The sequence below is a fragment of the Myotis davidii genome, unplaced genomic scaffold, assembly GCF_000327345.1.
Source record: "Myotis davidii unplaced genomic scaffold, ASM32734v1 scaffold629, whole genome shotgun sequence".
In the NCBI taxonomy this organism is placed as follows: domain Eukaryota; kingdom Metazoa; phylum Chordata; class Mammalia; order Chiroptera; family Vespertilionidae; genus Myotis; species Myotis davidii.
The window spans coordinates 1151107-1173374 of NW_006300210.1; the positions used below are offsets into that span (position 1 = coordinate 1151107).

Here is a 22268-nt window from a genome sequence, read left to right on the forward strand (position 1 = left end):
AATCATCAGTGGAGCCTGCCGGCCAACCTTCCGCTCCCTCCCTGCGGCCAACAGGCCCCAGTCAGCTCACCGCCCACTTGCCGCAGTGGCGGTTGGCCCCTTCCCCCAGCTGGCAGGCCCCAGGCTGGGACGGGGAACCTGATTGGCCCTGATTGCTGGCCAGGCCTAGGGACCCTACCCAAGCACAAATTTCATGCACTGGGTCTCTAGTAAAAAATATTAAACACATAAATTTCTCACAAGTAGACATGAATCTCCAAATCAGTATCTCAGCAGCAGCATATACTGCCTAAGGCAGCAATATTTTCAGGAGTATGAAGGACTGCAACAAGTTTCATGCCATCAGGAAGCCACTGCAGTATAATTCCGATGACAGAACAGAAAGTGCCACCTATGAAGCATATGTCAAGCCACTTCCATCTGGTATTGAAGCCAAGTGACCAGGCATCAGGACCTGCTCACATCTCCCCATCCCCCTCAACCTATGCCCATCAGGAAACCCAGAACCTGGCTCTCCATGGGCCGACATCCAGTGTTGTGTTTGAACTCTCTTTCCTCCAAATTGCCTTTGCCTATGTGTTTTGGGCATCTTTGTTCCGTGTTAACAGCTTTCTGTAGACATCTATGAATCTTTGGGATCCTCATGGTTAAGAATGAGGAACGTGAAAGCTGATGTGGCAGTTCTGAGCATAAGAGTATTTGTCAACAATGAGCCTCCTGGTACGGTGGTCTCGGAGGGTTAGTTTGGGGAATTGTGACAGCTGTACCTCTAGGACGTCTCTTGGTTTGTTGGATTCTCCAGTGAGTCACCTTCCAATTTCTGCCTGGAAAGATCTGTCTGCCCAGTGTAGGGAGCTGACTGGGTCGGGGCATTAAGGCCCAGCATCCAGCATCAGGATGGCAATGCCATATCTTCAGCTGTGCCCGTCCACTTCTAGACGAAAGGTCCTCTTTCACCCCAGTCTCCTGCCAGTGCAGGAAGGGCCAGTGTTTGGGCTTCTTTTCAAGTAGCTCCTACCTAGTCCTCCCTATTTTAGGCCCCTCCTTTTACCTCATAGTCCGAGAGCTGTCTGGCATTTCATTTTCATAGACTTTGAAGGATGATGGTACAAATCAGGTTGGTTCCCAGCTTTTCCGTGGCTACTGTGGCATTGACCTTCCTGTTTCTGCTAAGTAAGATACCACTCATTGAGCTCTTTTCAAATTTTTGCTATTGTGTTTTTTGGTTTTTTTTCCTGCCATTAGAAGTGTCTTTCTCTTTAAGTGTTTACTGTCCTTTTAGTGGGGCTTTGGGAAGGATGGAAATTAAGTGTGAATGTTCAGGCTAGACGCAGTGGTTCTCAACCTTCCTAATGCCGCGACCCTTTAATACAGTTCCTCATGTTGTGGTGACCCCCAACCACAAAATTATTTTCGTTGCTACTTCATAACTGTAATTTTGCTACTGTTATGAATTTTAATGTAAACATCTGATATGCTATATGTGTTTTCCGATGGTCGCGACCCACAGGTTGAGAACCGCTGGTAGAGTATCGTCCCAATATGTCAAGGTTGCAGGTTCAATCCATGGTCAGGGCACATACAAGAACCAACCAATGAATACATAAATAAGTGGGACAACAACTTAATGTCTCTCTCTCTCTCTCTCTCTCTCTCTCTCTCTCTTAAAATCTGTCAATAAGTAAAAAGTGGCAATATTCAGTCTTCTATCTTAACCTGAAGTCAGTAAGTTCAATAAAAGATGATATATTTCAAAAGGGACGATTTGTTGGTGTTGACATGTTTTACATTAAAATTTCATGACTAAGGTTTATTTCCAAGAAGGCAAAGAAACTTCCAACTTTATGTAATCATAAATTCCTTGTCTTTATAGCTGGGGCAAGAAGAAAGATATGAATTGCTCAATGTCCTGGAGTTCACCAGGTAAAAACATCTGCTCTATGATTTGTGTGCATAAGATAAATGTCTATCTATTGTTATTTTTCCCTTTTTAAATAAGTAAGAAAGTATGCTTTATTTTCTTTAACTGAACTTATTTAGACAAAATATTACATTAAAATCTTTGGTACAGTGTTTAATTTTCATAGCTGGAAATAAATCAGAAACAGCTTCCTTCAGAATGTTGCAAGATAGGATGCCTGAAGATAGTGTAAAACTATTTTTCAGCATGACTGTCTGCATCACAGCCGTGGGGTATAGGGCCAGGAGTCTTGCGGCTAATGATCTGGAAACAGTGTTGTACTTAGAGGGACCAAGATTGATGTGGAGTGAAGATGAATCAGAGTTAAGATCCCACCACTCTAATTATGTGCTCATTAAACCTAACCATCGCTGGGATTCCGGAAAACATATCCATGTCTCTGTTAGGTATCAAACCAGTCACTATCTAGTGGGAAAGAGCAGAAAGCAATGAGATTATTCTACTCACTTCATTTCTTAACGTCAAATAACGAAGGCCTTCTGTTATCATCAGTGATATATCTGGGTTGTAGGCTTTTTATTCCCACATGCCTATTTCGTTTCCCGGCTGACCTACATTTTTGGGGCAAATAGTCTTCAGCTACAGACAGAAGGGCCTTTAAAGGTTTCACCGCCATTCACAGGGCAAAGTGGCTGTTTTTCCTACGCTCCCTTCTATTATATCTATAAAATATTTATAAACAGTCTATCTATTAGCATGTGGATATGTTTGTCTATTAGCATACACTTATAAGCCCTATGCTAAGTGGTTAGTGCCATGAAGAAAAAGAAAGCAAGGTTGGGAGGTTAGGCTTTTGCAGGATGCTTAAGGGTGATGGGGGTAGGTGTAAGGGTGAAAGGGAAAAAGGTGAATAAGGTGGTATTAAAACAGGCTCCTTGAGAAACATTGGTGTTTTAAATTAGGCTGATAGTAGTGAAAATAAAGTGAAATTGATAGAACCCAGGTACCTTGAGGCGTGTCAGGGGGACTTTGGGATGGATTGGATGTGGAAGGGGAAGGGAGGGAGGAATTAGAGTCTCAGGCATGAATAGCTGGGTAGACGGAGGTACTGTTTACACAGGTGGCAGGTACAGCAATAGGAATAGATGTGGCAGGTGACATGTTTGAATTGTACATGCCCGTGAGATACACAAATGGAGGTGTCCGAGGCAGGCAGCTGGGTATAATGGCCCGGAGCATGAAAGAGAAGCCAGTGGGCGAAATAGAAACTGTATTCGTGGGCCTGTCAGTGGTGCCCAAAGCCATGGAGATGAGTTGGATCGGCTGGATATAAAATAGAGAATGAGGGAAACAAGAAAGGCTGAGGACTGAGCCGTGAGTAACTCCAAATTTAAGGGTTGATTAGAAAAAGGGGGGAATTGACCATGAGACGGCTTTGTGGTTAGAGAAGCAGAGGATAATGGCACGGAGCCAGCGGAAGAGGATGATTCCGGACGATCCTGGTCACCTGTGTGAGAAACTGCTGCGAAGTCAGCTCAGAGGAAGGTTGAAAAGCAGGTGTTGGATAAATAGAGAATGAGGGAAACAAGAAAGGCCGAGGATTGAGCCGTGAGTAAGTCCAAATTTAAGGGTTGATTAGAAAAAGGGGGGAATTGACCATGAGACGGCTTTGTGGTTAGAGAAGCAGAGGATAATGGCACGGAGCCAGCAGAAGAGGATGATTCCAGGACGATCCTGGTCACCTGCGAAGTCAGCTCAGAGGAAGGTTGAAAAGCAGGTGTTGGGTTGAGCCATTCCGTGCAGTGGTGAGGAGAGACTGTCATTTCTGTTTTAGTGACATAACAGTTCATCCTAAAACATACCAGCTTAAATGTAGTTGTTGTTCTTTAATCTGAACACATTGAACCAGAGCTCTCCTCTACCCTGGTGGGTACTAACTCCAGCAAGTGTCTAGGGAGCTGTTTTGTAAATTATCCCTCCGGGGCAGCGGATGGTACCCTACGGCCTTGGAAAACCTACAGGAACTTTCCGAGGTACCCAGCTGCACACCCAGGGGATGGTTTGTATACGTGGTCACAATTTGGTCAAATTTATTTTTTCGGTGTGACCATTAAAGTATATGAGGCATGACAGACATAGCGACGCGTGTTCTCAGGCTGATGACACGTTATGGAAAACCTTTTCTTCCAGCACCAGGAAAAGAATGTCGGTGATCGTTCGCACCCCATCCGGGAAGTTACGACTCTACTGCAAAGGAGCTGTAAGTTTTTATTTTTGTCTTTTGCAGGTTTGATTGATGATGGCTTATAATGTCTATGTTAAGCATTCTGCTGTGGAAATGTAACACAGATGTGTAGCATGAAGTTGCTGACATCCACTTTCGTTGGTGTTTTATAGTAATAGTGTTTGGTCTCTTCTGGTGCAATGTGGAATTCCTTCTGGGTCAGTTTGGTGCTTTAAAAAAGTGTGGCCTAGGTTATTCATATAATTTGATTTTTGATACATAACATTTAAGGTTTATATTACATAAAGAAGGTAAGAGACACTTAAATACAGAAAATATTCTTAAATTGTATTAGAAAGGTAGTGATCCACACCAATTTGAATTTTAATTTTTAAAGACCACTGAAATGGGGGGGATGGGGACTGGATCAGAATTACTGCTATAATTTCTTCACTTGGTGATCGCTATTTGGCTTGCATTGTTTTAAATTATAACAGAATTTTTAACTATTGGTTGGCTTTGGTATGTTGGCAGGTTAGATTGCCAGAAACAGCAATAGGTCATTCTGACCAGAGCCTTTTTTGTTGTTCTTAAAATTGGTATTTTCCTTCTGAATTATCCTTTTCAGATACCTTAGTCTACTTGGACTAGTCAGGTAACGTACCAACTTGGAACTTTGCAATTTTGAATAAAATAAAAAACCTCACTTTAAAATTCCATGGGACTTGGAAATTGGCCCTATTACGAAGCCCAAGCATCTTACTTAAAACCATTCCTGTTGAGAACGTTTTCCAATGCCTTGGTTTTAAAGCATTTGGTAGAACTACTTCGTGGTGTCTCATGAGTTTAGTCTTAGAATTCCTTTGGTTGTTGATCCAAACAATTAACATTTATTTGTTGTGTACATTTTATCTACTAGACTTTGAAATGGATTTGGATATAGGAAGATAAGCCCCAAGACTTGTCAGGAGCTTAAGACTAGTCAGAGAAATATATATAAAGAGAAGATGAGAATACAATATTAAGGTATATTGTAAAGATGGTCTGCATCTCCATGGTAACATTCAATGATAAGGGGATAAAGGGAGCCTTTAAGACCTCTCACTCTGAATGGAGGATGTAAAAGTGTCCAATTTAGTGTATCCAACTCACATTTTGTCCTGCTTAGTTTTGAGTAATCTACCTAGAAATTTTGTTTGGGGAATTAAAGCATTGAATACAAAACAAAAACACTGGATTTCCTTTTTGAATAATCATAGACATCGTTGGCAAACATTAACTTGCTCATTGCATTGTTTTTCCCCATTTTCAAATTGGCTATGAAATGTGGTTAAATATTAAAAAGGCATAAGCATATAAAACAGCAAGGTACATTTAGAACTACGTGTAGTTTGGCAGAGAACAGCAGCATGTAAGGCTGGAAAGGTGAGTTAGCTCATAGGTTTTTTGATGCCCAAGAACTTTTATGTTTGTTTCTAGATTGTTCTAATGCCATTTAGGAATATGAGTTAAAACAAGAAAGAGATGTATGTGGAGTTACCAATTGAGGCTATTAGATGGTAGTCCAGGCAAGAGTTGATAAGGATCTGAATCAAGTCAGATGCAGAGAGGACTGAGAGGACAGAGATTTAGGATTTAGTAACTGATTACATGTGGGTGATGAGGAAAGAGATGGTCTAGGATTATTGTCAGATTTTTACTTGGCTGAGTTTACTAACTGATACCACTTCCTAGATAGAGTGTTGGGGGCAACCTCTGGCCCATAAGGCAGAGATAACCTGGATTTCTTGGGGGAGGAAAACTGGGGTGCTAATACAGATTTAGGAGATAACAGTGTAGGTGGAAACTAAAAGCAGAAGATGGGTGAGACCTCATAGGAAGAAAATATCACATGAAAAGAGAGCAGGACTAAAGGTGAAACTCAGAGGATATGGGGTTGGGGGAGTGGGGAGACTGAAATTTGGAGGAGATGATTCCTGGGTAGAGTGAATAATCAACAGTGACAAGTGCAACATAGTACTTTGGTAATAAACTAAAGAGGCCTGATACACAAAATTCGTGCAAAAGTAGGCCTTCCTTCCCCCGGCTGCCAGCACTGGCTTCCCTCTGGTACCCAGGACCCGGGCTTCCCTCCGGCGCCCCCAGCTTCACCCAGAAGGTCGTCTGGAAGGACATCTGGTCTAATTAGCATATTATGGTTTTATTATTATAGAAGCCAATTAAGAAGTCATCACTAATACTTCCCAGTCAAGCTAGATAGTCTGTTCATACTTTGATGTATTTCCTCAATTCCAATGTCATGACAGTGATGGATAACAGTATGAGGGGAAATAAGACAAAACCAGGCTCAAAGCCAATAGGAACAGAAAGTCAAAGCAGTACATTGAAATGAAGCTTGAGCCGAGTGGGGTGGGAGTCCTAGGCCCTGGGTTTGGAATCAGGAAGGAGTGGCTGGAGATTGGTTTCTGTGGGACGAAGGTGGCAAATAGTTCTTTCTGTAAAATGCAGGTGGGAGCCAACTTCCACTCCTTGAAGCTTAAGACAGTGGTGAGCTTCCCAGTGATGCAATGAGGCTAAGCAAAGTTCATGCCAACCTCTGCTGGGGGTTAGAGACCCAATAGATTGGGGTGCAGGCAGAGAGGGAGAAAGCAAGATCGGAGCATGGATTCACTCCAGTTGAAGTCATCTGTATGGACCGGTCTAGCAAAGGATGTCCAGAGTTCAACATGATAAAAAAAATTATAATTTTTTATTTTCAGCCTATATATATAATAGAGAAATATGCTAATTAACCAGGACACAGTACTGGACAGGAGGTTGCCTGTGCAGCGTGGGGGGCGGGGCTGCAGGGGCCTCCACCACGTGCCTGCGCTGGGGAGGGCCTGATCAGCAGCAGCTGCAGCTGCTTCAAGGGCGGGAGAGCAAGGCAGGGCCGGACGGGAGGGTGGGCAGGGCTGTGTGATTTCGAATCGCCTGCTGGGCTCCTAGTTATTTATAATAAAAAATAAATTGGGGGAGGGGAGAATGGGCTACCGGTAAGGTAAATTAGAAACCTAAAATAAATTTAAGAAAGAACGTCAGTAAATGGAATAAACTCTAGATTAGACAGAGTCGAAGGGGTGGGAGTGGAATTAGCGAAGTAGACGATCGCGCCTGAAGAGTTCCTCTAGAACAGGGTGGGGAACCTTTTCACTGCCAAGGGCCATTTGGATATTTATCACATCATCTGGGGGCCACACAAAATTATCAACTGATAAATTAGCCCTAAAACATAAAATACACATTATCTATGCGTATTTACTTTTCACATGTAAGGATGGCCAACTGTGATTGTCGCTTAAAGACATGCCATACGATTCGTGCAGAAAGTCACGCTCTGTCCCCCGCTTCCTCCACGCCTTGAAGAAGGCAGGAAATTCTCCTGTTCTCAGCATCAGTTTCTCCCACCAGAATGCTTCGCTGCTTTGCAGAATTTCCTCTCCCCAGCCCTATTATCACTTTTGTTTACATGATTTTAATCATTTAAAAGATTTTCTTAGCTTTAAAATGGCCTGGGAGGGTTGGGGGGGGTGGGTAAGAGCTCAACCGAAGGACTGGTATGCATGCATATAAGCATAACCAATGGACACAAGACACTGGGGGGTATGGGAGGCCAGGGGAAGGTCAAGGGGAGGAAAAAAAAAAAAGGAGACATATGTACTACTCTTTGTAATACTTTAAGCAATAAAACAATTAAAAAATAAAATAAAAAGTAGAAAGAAAAAATAACATAAATTGATACCCCTTACCCTCCCCCCCCAAAAAAAAAATAAATAAAATGACCTATTTTAATTTCATTGAAAATGTCATTAGTCTCTGGGGGAAAAAAAGTTCCTACGGTATACCTTTCATTCTCAGAAAGGAGCCATGCGGGGAAATGATCGTTTCCTTTGCTTTGCCCCCCCTTCCCATCCTGCCACTGAAAAATGAAAAGAAATTCCTAATTGAGGCCGGGAATACTCCATCTGCTCTGAGGTCACTGGGTTCTGCTGCTCCCAAGGGCTCTAAATCATCGTCCATTAGTCTGCTTCCAGCGCAGCCCTGAGACCAGAGACCCCGGCGTGGGGAATACCACTGAGAAAGTAATTGCAGGTAAATGATTTATTTTTTCCTGGCCTAATAAAACCAGGAAGGCCAAATACTAAAATTCTTAAAATGTTCAACCCAGGCCAAAGAGTAACTGAAGGCACAATAGGCAGTTTACAAAGGGGCAAGACTTGGAGAAACATACGTGGTCCGTGAAGTTAAAGCAGAAAGGGGCTTTAAAGAGAATCCAGGAATTTTACAGGGTAAGGAAATGGAGTTTTCCAGCTAAAGTGACACAGTCAGAAGTACATAGCTCTGTGGCGACGCTGGGTGTGTCCACGGTTCTCCCTACTCTGCCCGCCAGCCCTCTCAGTGGATTTAGACCCGTGTCTCTCAGAATCCCTCTGTCAGCATGGTCCCCTCAAAGGTGCCGTTACCATGGAAAGGTTAGGAGTGAATGAGTTTGGCACAGCCACATAGTCCCCTTAGAGATGCATCACACACAGTAGCATCTTATTATTTTTTAAAATATGTTTATATTGATTTCAGAGAGGATAGGAGAGAGAGCCAGAAACTTCAGTGATGAGAGAATCATTGATGGGTTGCCTCCCACATGCCCCCCACTGGGGGGTTGAGTCCACAATGCAACCCAGCAGGTGCCCCGACCAGGAATCGAGTCCTGACCTCCTGGTTCATAGGTCGATGCTCAACCACTGAGCCACACCGGTCAGGCCACAGTAGCATTTTAAAGGCCCTGGGAAGTTGCAGCAGGGCAGGCTCTTTAGCATTGAACTTTTTGAGGCTGGACCATTCTTCCTTGTGCACCTGTGAACACTGCCGTGTTCTGTAGAACCTTCAGAGACGGGGGTGGGGGGGGGCGGCTGCAACATGTGGAAGGTGACGTGTTGATAGAATATGAGATCTTGAATGTTGGAGCAACTACACATTTATTCAGAGGAGAAAGATGAAAATTGGGCTAAAACCTTATTCGTTATTGTCATTATGGAAATGGTGTTATTCAGAGGCAATCTTCTATGCTTTAAAACCAATGCTGAACGTGATTGGTTGTTTTTATACGGATTTGCTACCGATAATATTGCCATCATCAACTTTATTGAACTCAGAATACTTAGTTTAAGTTTATACCTTCTGTTCGTTTTCCAGGACACCGTCATTTATGACCGACTGGCAGAGACTTCAAAATACAAAGAAATTACCCTAAAACATTTAGAGCAGTTTGCTACAGAAGGTGAGTGTACTATTGTAATAACGCATGATTAAATGTGTTTTTAAAGTCATAGACTACTGATATCGTGTGGGATCATTGTTATTATTTTACTTAGAGATTCCTGAAGCAAGATAATGATTAAGGTTGATTATTTACATCATACTATATGCTATTCCCACCCGTTATTTTTATTTTGCTTTCCTGTATTTATTAAAATTTTAAGAAACTTTGCCCCCTTGGTGTAGTAGGTACAGGGCCTATAAATTGGTCCACTTTCGGGAATGGGCACTATTTATAGTTTAAATACTTGACTTTGTATCTCAAGCAATGCAGAAGGAAAAGAAATGAGAGGCAAAGAACTGGATATTCTAATCTGAATAAAAAATAGAAGAAATAAATAAACCTGTATAACCTATTAAAATAGTTACTCAATTCAGTTTCCACTGGAGAGTTTTCTTGGGCCCCTGCCGCACACCAGCCTCTGTGTGAGGCCTGAGAATCTGTGGTAAACATACTCAATCCTGCTTCTCCATGCTACGGAAATGTGTGATCCCTGGGACGAACAGTGCATATCCTCGGGGAGCTGATCTAGGGTAGATGAAAGGAAGGGAGAGTCGACAGACGTCAGGCTCAGTGTTACAAAGTCTGTAGGGTCTTAACTCTAAACTTAACGTAAGTATGTGGCCCGAGCGGCATCTAACCTCCCATCTAACGTTCACTCTTGTTGTCTCGGGCTGGAACCCGTGCCAGTGGCACCAAGCCTGACCTCGGATCAAATCCTTCTTCCTCTTAATCCAAACTGTGAAAAGATCGGGATGTTTCCAAGCACTTGGCTTTGAAAAGCAAGGACATACATAACCTCCCGATTCTCCTCCAAAAATGCGAGAACATGGAGAGACTCACGTCCATAGCGTTCAGATCCCTGAAGGCGCGGCCTCCGGGGGCTCGGCAGGGGTAATACCCAGCGTGCAGCGCAGGCCCCCAGTCCGTGGAGCATCTTCCCCCTCTGGCTGTGATGTTAAAGACATGCCAGCACCCAGACAGTTCAAACGGGCATGGCCTCCACCTCCACCCGGGTCTGAACACACTTCGACTCCGCGGCTTCCCCACAGCAAGTCTCCAGCCAAGTGTCCGAGAGAGAGAAACATGTCCCAATGTGGCCCCAGAGATCTCAGTTCCTCTCGGTGATCGGGCCGTAGACAGCAGAGTCCTCCGGGCACTTGACGTCCTGTGTTCTTTGTTTCTTGTTTCTGACATGTTCCCCGGCCATGATTTATTTCACCTGAGATCACTAGCACCCAGTCTTCTGAGAGGTCAGTGAACCTGAGCGAGGGCCTTGTCTTTTCGGGAGCCTGGTGAACTGCATTTGTCGTGGCTGACAGGCGTTTTGCCTCTTCCTTGTTTCAACCCAGGGACATTTTTCTGGCTGAAGGTAGCCTCCAAGTGAGTTAAGAAATTGAAAGACACTGAGCCCTGGGAACAGGTCCCCTCAAACATCAGCTTCGACTGTTTTCCACAGGGTATTTCTGATGGTTTTTTGTCACTGCTCCTGTGTTTTGTTTTGTTTTTAAGATTCTTTATAACTACAAATTTATAGTGGTAAAAAGCAATAATAAATACATCCCTGTCCCAGCGAGAGGAAGGTGGCTCTCCCAGTGGACCTCATTGGGGTCTCTCTTCCTCACTTCATAAGCATCTAGGAAGCCAGTATGATGAGCTCGCCACTGTACTCAGAACTGGAGTTATAGATACAGAAGGTCCCTGCTGTCCAGGAGCACTAAGCTAATATAGGATAAAATAATAATAATAATAATAATAATAATGAAACATTGTCATTCACACCATAGCAGTGTTTGGGGATTTCTGACCAGGCTTTGGGGTGAGGCAGAGGTCTGGGTGAGAGGAGGATGCTTTAAAGAGGTGATTTTAAGAATTGAGTCTTAAAGTAGATGCAAAACAGACAGTGGAAGTGGAAGAGAACTGGAAAAGGTGCGATGCAGAAAAAGTGACCAGCATGTGCAGAGACCCTGGTGTGTAGGAAGTGAATGGCAGAGAATGGGTTGAAAACAATTGCTATAGGGTGAATGAGCCGACTTTAGGATTTGGAGTTCTTTCTGGGGAACGAATGAAAGATTTCAAGCAAAGGCATAACCTGGTAAAATTAGGTTTTAAGAAAGTCACTCTGGCCATGGAGGATGGATTGAAGGAGCTTGGAATTAAAATCAGGGTGCCAATTTTAAAGGCTAGGGAAATATTAATACACATTATGCTAAGGTTTGTCATTCTTGAATTGGACTCCAACATGTTGCAATTAAATCAATGTTTCCTAAATTAGACGTTATTAAATAAAAATGGAAGGTCAGACTCCTGAATAAAATTTTGTTTGGTGTTGAGGTGCATGCTCCCTTTTTCAGGGTTGAGAACTTTGTGCTTCGCTGTGGCTGAGATTTCAGAGAGTGACTTTCAGGAGTGGCGTGCAGTCCACGAGCGTGCGTCCACCGCTGTGCAGAACCGGCCGCTCAAGCTCGAGGAGAGCTACGAGTTAATCGAAAAGGTGCGTGGACGGCTGTTCTGTTCATATAGAACGTGTGGTTTCCAGGAAACTTCCGTCTTCACTCGGGGGGCTAATAAAATAAAAACCAAAGTATCTTTGACACCCCACTTACTGTTGAATCTCCTCTAGTCTAAGCACTGACAGATTTTAATACCAGTTAAGGTTTTTGCTGAAAAGTCTCTGGAATGACTTTATGGATCTTTACTCATGACACAGTTGTGGAGCTAAAACTGAAAGGTAGTTTAGTCTAGCAGTACTCCTTGCCTTGCCGAGTATGTATTCCATTGCTTCTGCATCACCCAAGGTACGTATGCCACACTCCACGCACACGGACGTGCACATATGCATGCAAGTGACATATACAGCATGTGTACATGTAGTTAATGAGCATGTATAATATGTAATTCAGAATAGCAGATAGTAATAATAATAAATTATTAGTAGCTAATAATAAAGAATGTGTCAGCCACTGTTCATTTTTATGCATCCATCATTTCTGTCACAACTAAAAATACCTCATTTTTCTATCCAGCCAACCAAGGCTATTCAGCCCAAAAGTGATGGATACACTATAATTGATGCTGTTTAAATAGCAAGAAATCTTGCTTCCTTAATTAATATCAACAAACATTTTTACATAGTACTTACTATGTCCCGGGTGCTATTTGTAGCACTTGAATCTATTTACTTATTTAATCTTCACTATACCACTTTGAGGTAGGTACCATTAATTATCCCAACTTTACAGATGAAGGAATCAAGGCAACAGAGAGGTTAAGTAATTAGGCTGAGATTACACAGCGCATAAGAGGACAGAATTCTCACTCTGGCTCCAGAGTTCATGCTCTTAGTCACACAAGCATCTTCATTCTAGCCTTTAACTTTACATTAAGTAACTTCCTAACTTCCTGAGTACATTATTCCTTCAACTGTACTCGTGTGTACTGCGTAGAAGCAAGTTTCCTGTTGGTTACAGCTTATTGGATCTCGCTTTCAGGTGAGTAAAAGCCAGCATTTCCCCGTCCCACTCCCCGCGTGCCCTCCCCTCTGGGAACGGTCATGCTCCAACTGCAGGCGGTTTCTCTGTTGGAAACAGTTGCTGTCTGTGACTCTAGATCTCATCCTCCTGTTTCCTCGGTGGATAACGATCACTTTATTTGTTTCTCCCTTGAATTTGAACAAGGGAGAAACAAATACATAGCAGGAGGCTTGTTACCAATCAACTTATTGAATTTCTCTCTCTTTTTTTTCTTAAGACGCTCATATATGATTATGCCTTGGGGTATTATGTGGTGAAATAAAATAATATTTTATTGGTGAGGCCATGACCATAATCTCTTTCAATCTCGTCAACCAAAGCCACATGTCTTAAAGCACTAATGGTATTGATTTGTAATCTTTTGCTTTTCTTACTTTTCAACAAGTAAAGAAATAAAGCTTTACCCTGTTTGGAAATTCTCCTGTCTCCTTTTCTACACAGCCTGAACATAATGTAGCCAGCCTTTTCCCACATGCTAATGAGATAGCATTAACAAACAATAAGTGACAAGAAAATATTTGAAGATGGATTTTAGATATTAAATGGTGTTTCTGCCGAAACCGGTTTGGCTCGGTGGATAGAGCGTTGGCCTGCGGGCTGAGGGGTCCCGGGTTCGATTCCGGTCAAGGGCATGTGCCTGGGTTGCGGGCACATCCCCAGTGGGAGATGTGCAGGAGGCGGCTGGTCGATGTTTCTCTCTCATCGATGTTTCTAACTATCTCCCTTCCTCTCTGTAGAAAGTCAATAAAATATATTTTTAAAAAATAAATAAATAAATAAATAAATAAATAAATGGTGTTTCTATGTGCAAATACTGTAGAAAATTCTGGAATTGAATCTTTAATCTGGATGTCCTATAATTTCTAGATTATATTTTATAGGTTAAACAGTGGTCATGGTGGTGTGGTGTGTGTGTGTTTGTGAGTGTACGTGTGTGTTTTTAGAAGCCTTGTGATTTCCATCTTTAAATGAAATAGATGTTTCACCTTTTACCAGCAGATGGCGATGGTGAGTCACATTGAAATTTAAGTTGCCTGGGGAAATCCATACCGTGTGTGTATTTTTAGTTTACAAATACAGAAGCCTCCCTGACCACCGCCTCTTACCTAAAATAAATGGGAAAGGTAATTTATAGCTAATTCCTCTTTAGTTCGTGATAAGCTCTGGTCTCTAAGTTTTACAGAAAAATCTAAGACCCAGAAAGCTTAAGGTTGCCTGGTTCAGCCAGCTTGTTTCAAATTAGGACTGGTTTCCTAGTTCATCCCTACCCCTGAAACCATCGTTTCATCCACTTATTCAGATCAGGTGGTTAATAGATGTCAGTTACCAGGGATGCACAAGCAAATCAGCAATACGCAGCATGGCCCTCTGAGCAGCTTCCTAAGGGTGTCTGATCGTTTACAAGCAATGGATAGGGAAATGGTGCCACATCAACCGAACGAAAGACAAATGGAAAACCGAAAAGTCATCAGTAAAATGTGGCTTCAACGGCACAAAATAAAGTCTTTTTTGCATCGAATTTTTACTGGCGATGAAAAGTGGATTTATTTTGAGAATCCCAAATGCACAAAATCATGGGTTTATCCAGGTCAACCATCAACATGGACTGCAAGGCCAAATCGCTTTGGAAAGAAGATAATGCTCTGCGTTTAGTGGGATCAGGAAGGTGTGGTGTATTATGCGCTTCTAAAACCAGGTGAAACCGTTAATACTGATTGCTACCGACAACAAATAATCACCTACGAAGAAGTGGAAAACTGGGTCTCTGAATGTTTTCCTCAAAACAAGAAAAGTTCTGTTGGGACGGTATCCACAGATTACCTGAAAGATGGGGAAATGTGTAGCTAGTGATGGACATTACTTTGAATAAAGCACTTTTGATGTTTCTCTTGAAATTACCGTGTTTTCTTTGATTACAAAATCCCCCATTATTAACCAGTACACCTAGTATGTAACAGCTAAAAGTAAGGCTGCTCTGCTTAACGAGCGGAGAGGCTCAGAGAAGCCCACCTTTTCTCCCTTCCGCCTCCACCTTCCCCTCATCATGGTCATGAGCACAACCCTGGGGCTCCACTGAGCAGAGCTTACAACCCTAATACTATCCCGTCCGTGTGGGAAGTGTGTAGAACATGTGCTTCTCAAAATGACTATGGCCATCTTCCCTCACCTTTCAGCAAAAGTCAGAAATACGGGGTGTTTCTGAGCCTATTTGAATGAATAATGCAGAGTGCCATTGACTTGTTCATGGAATGTCATCATAAAGACATTCAAAATTTGAAAGATTTGTAGAGCTTTTCCTGAAAACAGGAATATTTTTCACATGTAACAAAAGAAGTGAAAAGTTTGTAATGTGACTAAGGTTGCATTTTTAAACCCTGCTGTCTGTCTTATCCCTTCGATGTTTGTTCAAACAAGTAATTCAGTTTTTAAAATCACAGCCTTGGGATCTATAACTTTTAGCATAGCTGGGAAAAATGCAAATAGGCCAAAAACATCCGAGAAGATACTGACATTTGCCCCTTGGTTCAGTGCTTTGTCACTTGCAAGCACTAGAATGCACTGAGGAAAGAGGACTTGAGGGGGGTGGGGGTCCTCAGATATTGTTATCCCTATTGACGGTCACTGTGAGATGAGAAGACGTAGGATTTTACATTCATCTATAAAACTTCATCTCTGCTACAAGGTGGGACAATCTGGGCACATTTCGATGGTAGACTTTTCCGAATTTAAAAAAGAATCCTCATGCTGTACATTATTTCAAGATGGTACCGAACCATCTTGTTTCTGTTACTAAATACAGGCCAAGAGGTGACCTGTATTACTAGGAAGGCAAAATTATTCAAGAACAAGAATATCGTTAAAATGCAAAACAGGTTATTAGTGTCGCATCAGGTACTTGAGGCGTCCTGGCCCCATTTTAGAAGAATTGTCGCATCCCCCTGGGTGTGTGGACGGTAACACCTCTTTGTCTCTCTCAGTCACAGCTTGAGAGAATTTACAGTTGTCTCATGCTTCCCCACAGCACACTTGAGCTGTTTTCCTTCTTTAACCTTATTCTTTTGAAAGATAATTAATGTATTTGGACTTGTAACTTTAGATTATGAAACCGCTATCGTGTTGGTCCATATTTTTAAAACTCAGATTTTTTTTTTGAAATTAAATTAAGCATTATTTACTTGTTTGGGGTCAAGAATAATATCAAATAAGTAACCGAGTAATTATGAAGCTTTTTGCTTCAATACCAGTGGCTTCTCTGTAATTTCTCACCTTCTTTGATCTGCCGTTTTACCTTTATTCCAACATATTTCTAAGACATGTAGATTTTCCCCCCTCATACTTGTACTGCTGGGTTCCTTTGAAAATTAATGGTACAGAGGACAGTGATCTTCCTTATCAGGGAAGATACCATAATTAAACCATTGGTTGAAATGCGAAGGTATGCCTTCGTGGTAAATATAGTCTTTGAAAATTTTGTTATATTTATTTGCTTCAATAGACAAATTCGATTATATCTTTAGCATTGCATAAATTACAAATTAATCACTTCTCAAGTGATTAAGCAAATTATTTGTCTTGAGCACGACAGAGCAGAGAATGAGATACTAGACCTGCCTAGATTGGGCAGTGACTGAAGCAGTATTTCCTCGGATAAAGTTCTTTCCTTTTCTGCTGTGTTCTGACTGCTCCCCTGACCAACTGTCCCCATCTCTCTCTCTCTGTCCTTTGGCCTCCCTTTTGCCTGAGACACAACAATATTAAAATTAGGCCAATCAATAACCCTAGAGTGGCCCTTACGTCTTCAAGTGAGAGGAAGGTTGAATCTATTCAGCAGACTTCCTCGTTTTCTCATTTTAAGAAATGGCCACAGCCACCTCAACCTCCAGGAACCACCACCCTGATCAGTCAGCAGCCTTCAACACTGAGGCAAGTCCCTCCACCAGCAAAAATACTACGTTCCACCGAAGGCTCAGACGATGATTAGCAATTTTTAACAATAAAGTACTTTTTCATTAAGGTATGTACATTGTCTTTTTGGACATAATGCTTTATTGCACACTTAATAGACTGCAATACAGTGTGAACATAACTTTTATATGCACTAGGAAACCAACAAAATCATGTGGCTCGCTGTATTGGAACATTCACTTTATCGTGGTGGTCTGCACCCTCACCTGCAATGTCTCCATGGTCTGCCTGTAATCAGAAGGCTGTATTTTTGGCATCATCTAGCTGTCCTTTGAATCAGATAGCAATATTGTGTTTTACACACATTTTTTTAATTTATGGTTAATGTGTGTCCTCCACTAGAATGAAGCTTCATGAGGGAGGGGCTGTCTTTATGGTATTCATTTCTGTATCGTTAATGCCTGCTTCTCTGGCCTCTGTTAATCACTCAATAAATATTAGACAGATAAATGAATGATTCAGGTAAATGATTTATTCAGAAGCTACATTTATTTAGTAGGTGCTTGCTTAATGGAAGCCTGATTCCTGTTACTAATGTAGTTCATGCTTTCTGTACGTCAAGGATGTTGGTATCAATGTGTTGTCACTAAGGGTTAATTTAGGGATATGTTAGCCTGGCTGGTGTGGCTCACTCAGTTGGTTGAGCATCACCCTGTGCACCAAATGGTTGCAGGTTCTATTCCTGGTCAGGGCATATACTTGGGTTGTGGGTCCACTCCCTGATTGGGGCACATATGGAAGGCAACTGATTGATGTATCTCTCTCTCCCTCCCTTGTCCCTTCCTCTTTCTCTCTGAAATCAATACAAATATACTTTTTAAAAAACATTCAAAATGAAGAGATGTATTTGAAAAGGAGCTAATAATTTTCAAGAATGCATTCTATAGAAATTTAGACTCGATCATTTAAAAAACCTGTCCCTCACGTTATGCTATATGTGAATGTGAGAAGCATATAGTAAGAAAGATTCAACAAATGGCCAAATGCATGTCAGGTTCCATTCTGGGCCCTGGGGCACAGCAGGGGAAAAAGAAAAACCCTCATGGTGGGAGATAGGCCTACACTTGTATACTGAAAATATACTTTCAGGCGGGGCTTAGCGCTCTGGGCACTGAGATTGGGCATTGAGGTCGTGATCTTTTTTACATTCTTTCCTTTACTCCTCTCCAAAATATGGTCAACACTTCTGGGATTTTTTTTTTTCAAGACTGCCTTGATGTGGCAGAAGATAGATCAACCATTACGCTCAGCGTGACTAAATACAACAGTTTAGTGCCCTTTGCAACACGTGGCAGCCCGTGGTTTAGAGGATTCCTAAAGAAATCTAAAACTTAATGGAAAACAGGACTTTCTTGAACATTTATGACTGCCAAGTCCACAGTAACTTCTGTATTAGAATGGAATACTTCTTCAGATAAAAGTACCACTTCTAAGTAGCTGCAAATATCACTTGCATTTGTACTAAAAAGTGCCATGTACTAGATGAAAATCTGCATGATGTACTGGTGATGTAGTGGCTTAGCATTCCATTAGTTTCCTGTTTCCCTGTTTGCTTACGAACATTTGCAGTCTGCCAGCTTGTCTGCTAATAAGACCTGCAACTTTTTGAGCCTCTACTAAGCTCCAAGTCCTTGGCTCTTTACCCTGATTGTCTAGTTCAGGGGCCTCTAGAATTGGATACACAAGACGATCCACTGGAGTGAGCAAGAAAATGTAACTTCTGTTTCAACTTCTGTTTCTGCTTATGTGTGATGTCATCTTTTTTTATAATTTGTTTTTGCATTTTTGATGCAGTATGTAATTAATAACAGCACAAATATGTTATACAAAAATATAGCAGTGTCATAAATAAGTACTCAACATTTTTTCCTAGCATACTGTTACACACACACACACACACACACAAATCTTTGAGAGGACTGATCTAATTTCATCCTCAAAACAGCTTTCTTAAATTCGTGTCACTGGCCTTCCCTTGCTGACAGAGAAGTTTTTAGGTAAGTTAAGTTACTTGCTGAAGGACACATACCAGTGGTTGGCAGAGTAGGGATTCAAATCCCAGCTCTGTCTGAACTCCATGCTGTTTTGCCAGCTGGGTGTAGAAGAAAGCAAGAATGTATGTAAAGCAGAGTAGATATGGAACACAGAACCTGACCAAATGTGTAGCTGTGTGTTCCCTAGGTGGGCCCTTGGAGGACAGGAGGCATTGACGAGTTCAGGATACATCCACTTAGTACAGCAGCCTAGCCTCTGTGTATTCTGTGTCATGGGATGTACTCCTGTCCTTTCAAATGAAGCTGGAAATATGCTCTTCATAATTTTCTCTCAACTCGTCTCTCGAATCTTCTTGTTTAAAGTACTTAAGATTTCCTTAGAACTCCAATCACATGCTTTTCCCTGCTGGCCTGATAGATTTCCTCCTAGGAACGCTTTGTGGTAGACTTTCCGCCCTTGGTATTGCTGTCTTCTCAACTCAGATAAGATGGATGTGTTGTTTTTGCAGGCTACACCCAATCGCCTCTCAAATCCTGATTCTTTTCAGCTGGGTGTGTGAATTCTGGCTTTGTTTGGAAAACCCTTAGCTGTGTGAGAGTTCAAATATAATTTCTATGGTTCAAAAAGCAACAAGTTAAAACCTACTTCTTGGCCTTGAATCAGTTAACCGATGACCAATGAGCCATTCCAAACTTTTAAAGCTCTTAGTCCTCATGTACTGCCATCCAGGTTAACCTGAAAGGAAAGCGATATGAGGTTCTCTCCTTTTAAATTAGACTTCATGGTTGTGCTAAAAGATGTTGAGAGGAAAAGGCGTAAGGGTGAACGATGCCCCGTGGAATGCAGAGCAGAGGGGAGCCCTGAACTGACTGCGAATCCCACAGCCACCAGCACTTCCCTGTTCCAGGGTCACCATATCTTAAAGCTAAAGAGGTCTCAGTAGCCTCTGACATGGTCTTGTGGCCTCCAGTCTTCCTAGTCCATCCCCAGTGGGCCACCAGCAAACTTTCTGAAACCTACGGCTGATTCTGTCCCTCCCCTTCGAGAATTCTGCCCTAGGTGCCCTTTGCCTTGGGATCCTGGGCATAACACACACACCCTACCATTTCCCTTCCCTGCCGGCTTCTCCACCCTCATCTTTTCCTGACATATTACTCAGAAAAAGTTTGGCATGACTGACCCCGTTGCACCTCAGAGCAGCCCCATTAAAGCAGTGTTACTTACATGGCCACCACACCTCACTTTCACTTATTGTTTCCATATTGACTAGATGGCAACTTGTCAAACATAATAGGCTTTTGCACACCTCTGTCTGATTTCTTTGTTTGGAATTCCCTCCCCCACCTCTCCTGATTGCTTGGCCGACTCAACTCTTCCTTTAGGACTGAGGTCAAGGGTCAGCTTGTGTTGGATGGGTTTTCGAGCCGCCCAGACTAAGGAGATACTCCTTCCTGTGTTTATCCTTTGTAGGCACAGACAATTCTGTGTTTACTTTGAAGCGAGTATGTAACATACAGCAATGTGATTATTTTAGGGGGAGCGGTTTCTCTCTGGTGCTAATCCTGTGTTACAGGGGAGGAGGCTCTGTCTGTAGTTTAGGATTGCCAGGCGAGGAAAGAGAACTGAGCCCAGAGGATCTCAGGCCAGGATGGAAGGGGAGGGCCTGCCCAAGGGAATCTCCATAGCAACCAGTCAGGATGGAGCCCAGCGCAGAGATGGGCTCCTCTCTAGCATAGCATTCTGCATCAGGGGGTCTGCAGACCCCACAAGGGCCAAACCCACCCACTGCCTATCTTTGCAAATGAAGTTTTACTGGAACACAGCCCTGCCCATTGGTTTACAAATTATCTCTGGCTGTGTTCATGCTAAATGACAGAATTTGAGTAGTTGCAGAAGAGAAAGCCTGGCCCTCCAACCCTGAAATATTTACCATTTGTCCCTTGACAGGAAGGGGAAAAAAAGAATGGTCACTTGCTCTAGAGAGCAGTTCTCAGAGTTCAGTTCTCAAGCCAGCAGCATTGCCACCATTGCACACCTACAGGCCGCAGCTCAGACCCACTAACTGAGAAAGTCTGAGGGCAGGGCCCACCGATGTCTGTGTAATCAGCCCTTCAGGTCATTCAGAAAACCACCCGTCTAATAGCATGTACTTAACTACAGCCAGGCATGCGGGGTCTAGGAGAAACGGGTACCAATAAAAGGCAAGGGGATACAATCAGGAAACAGGGAGGGGAGCAGATGAGGATGCAAAGAATCTCTAGTGATGCCTCTGAAATACAAATTCCGTGAAGGAAGGAACTCCACTATATTGCCCTGTGCTACCTGCGTGTGCATTTGCGAGTGAATGAATGCGGACGCGCGGGCGTGCTTGGATGGAGCCAGTCCCAAAAGGTGACTCTGAGCCTGCAGGTGGAATCGGGGAAATAGGTCCCCCTGGCAGGTGTGGCTCAGGACTGAGGCTGAAACCCATTTGTAGCAAGAAAGTACTAAAGACTGAAGAGCAGGGACGTGTCTAAACGCCGCATGATTTGAATGAAATTCTGACTTGCATTTAATCTCAGTTTCACTTCCCAGCCCTGCCTTTGGCCGGGTATTGGTTCTGGGGATTTTGTTTTTACCATCATAGCTCGGCTGTGCCTCCGTTTGACCTTAGATAATGTACTCAAGCTTCCCGAAGGTATTAACTGGATTAATAAATGTGAAGCCCTCAGTGTATGGTACACTTCCTCCAGGAAGGAAATAATTTTGTTGTATTTCTAGTCACAATCTCACTTCATGGTGGAAAAAAGATTACCAAATATTACTAGTGTTTTATTCCAGTGGTAAAACTTTGCTTATTGATATTATTCTTTCATTTGTCTTTAAAGAGACTTCTGCCACGTTGTCCATGTTGCAGCCTGAAGCCCAAGTTGATATGAGTTTCATTATTACACTTTTTCTCATTTAGCTTATATCACAAACTTTTTAAAAACCAAAAAGTGCTACAATATTTGCTAATATGGAAATAGGTCATTTTGAGGTTCTGTTATTTAACAAAATATCCATGTGTTGGGGAAAAAACATACCGTATTTGCCGGCGTATAAGACGATTTTTTGGCCCTGAAAAATATGCCTCCAAGTAGGGGGTCGTCTTATACGCCAGGTACACTTCAGATAGACTGCCCATAGTGCTTGCCCCGTGCCATAGTGGCCTCCCGATGCCCGCCCACTTCATTCCACATACCGTTCAGGCATCAGCAGCGCTGCTGGGTGTATGCTCGGCTGTTATGCGATTTT

The 22268-nt window shown here is 42.6% G+C and overlaps 1 protein-coding gene across 1 annotated transcript in view; it reads left to right on the forward strand.

Annotated features, from left to right (window-relative positions):
• Nucleotides 1-22268, forward strand: part of ATP8A1 (ATPase, aminophospholipid transporter (APLT), class I, type 8A, member 1) — a 179198-nt gene that overhangs the window by 67805 nt on the left and 89125 nt on the right. The window contains exons 19-22 of the mRNA XM_006776615.2: nt 1874-1923; nt 4112-4181; nt 9375-9459; nt 11853-11992. Of these exons, the coding sequence (XP_006776678.1) occupies nt 1874-1923; nt 4112-4181; nt 9375-9459; nt 11853-11992 (345 nt within the window). The remainder of the gene's footprint in view (nt 1-1873; nt 1924-4111; nt 4182-9374; nt 9460-11852; nt 11993-22268) is intronic.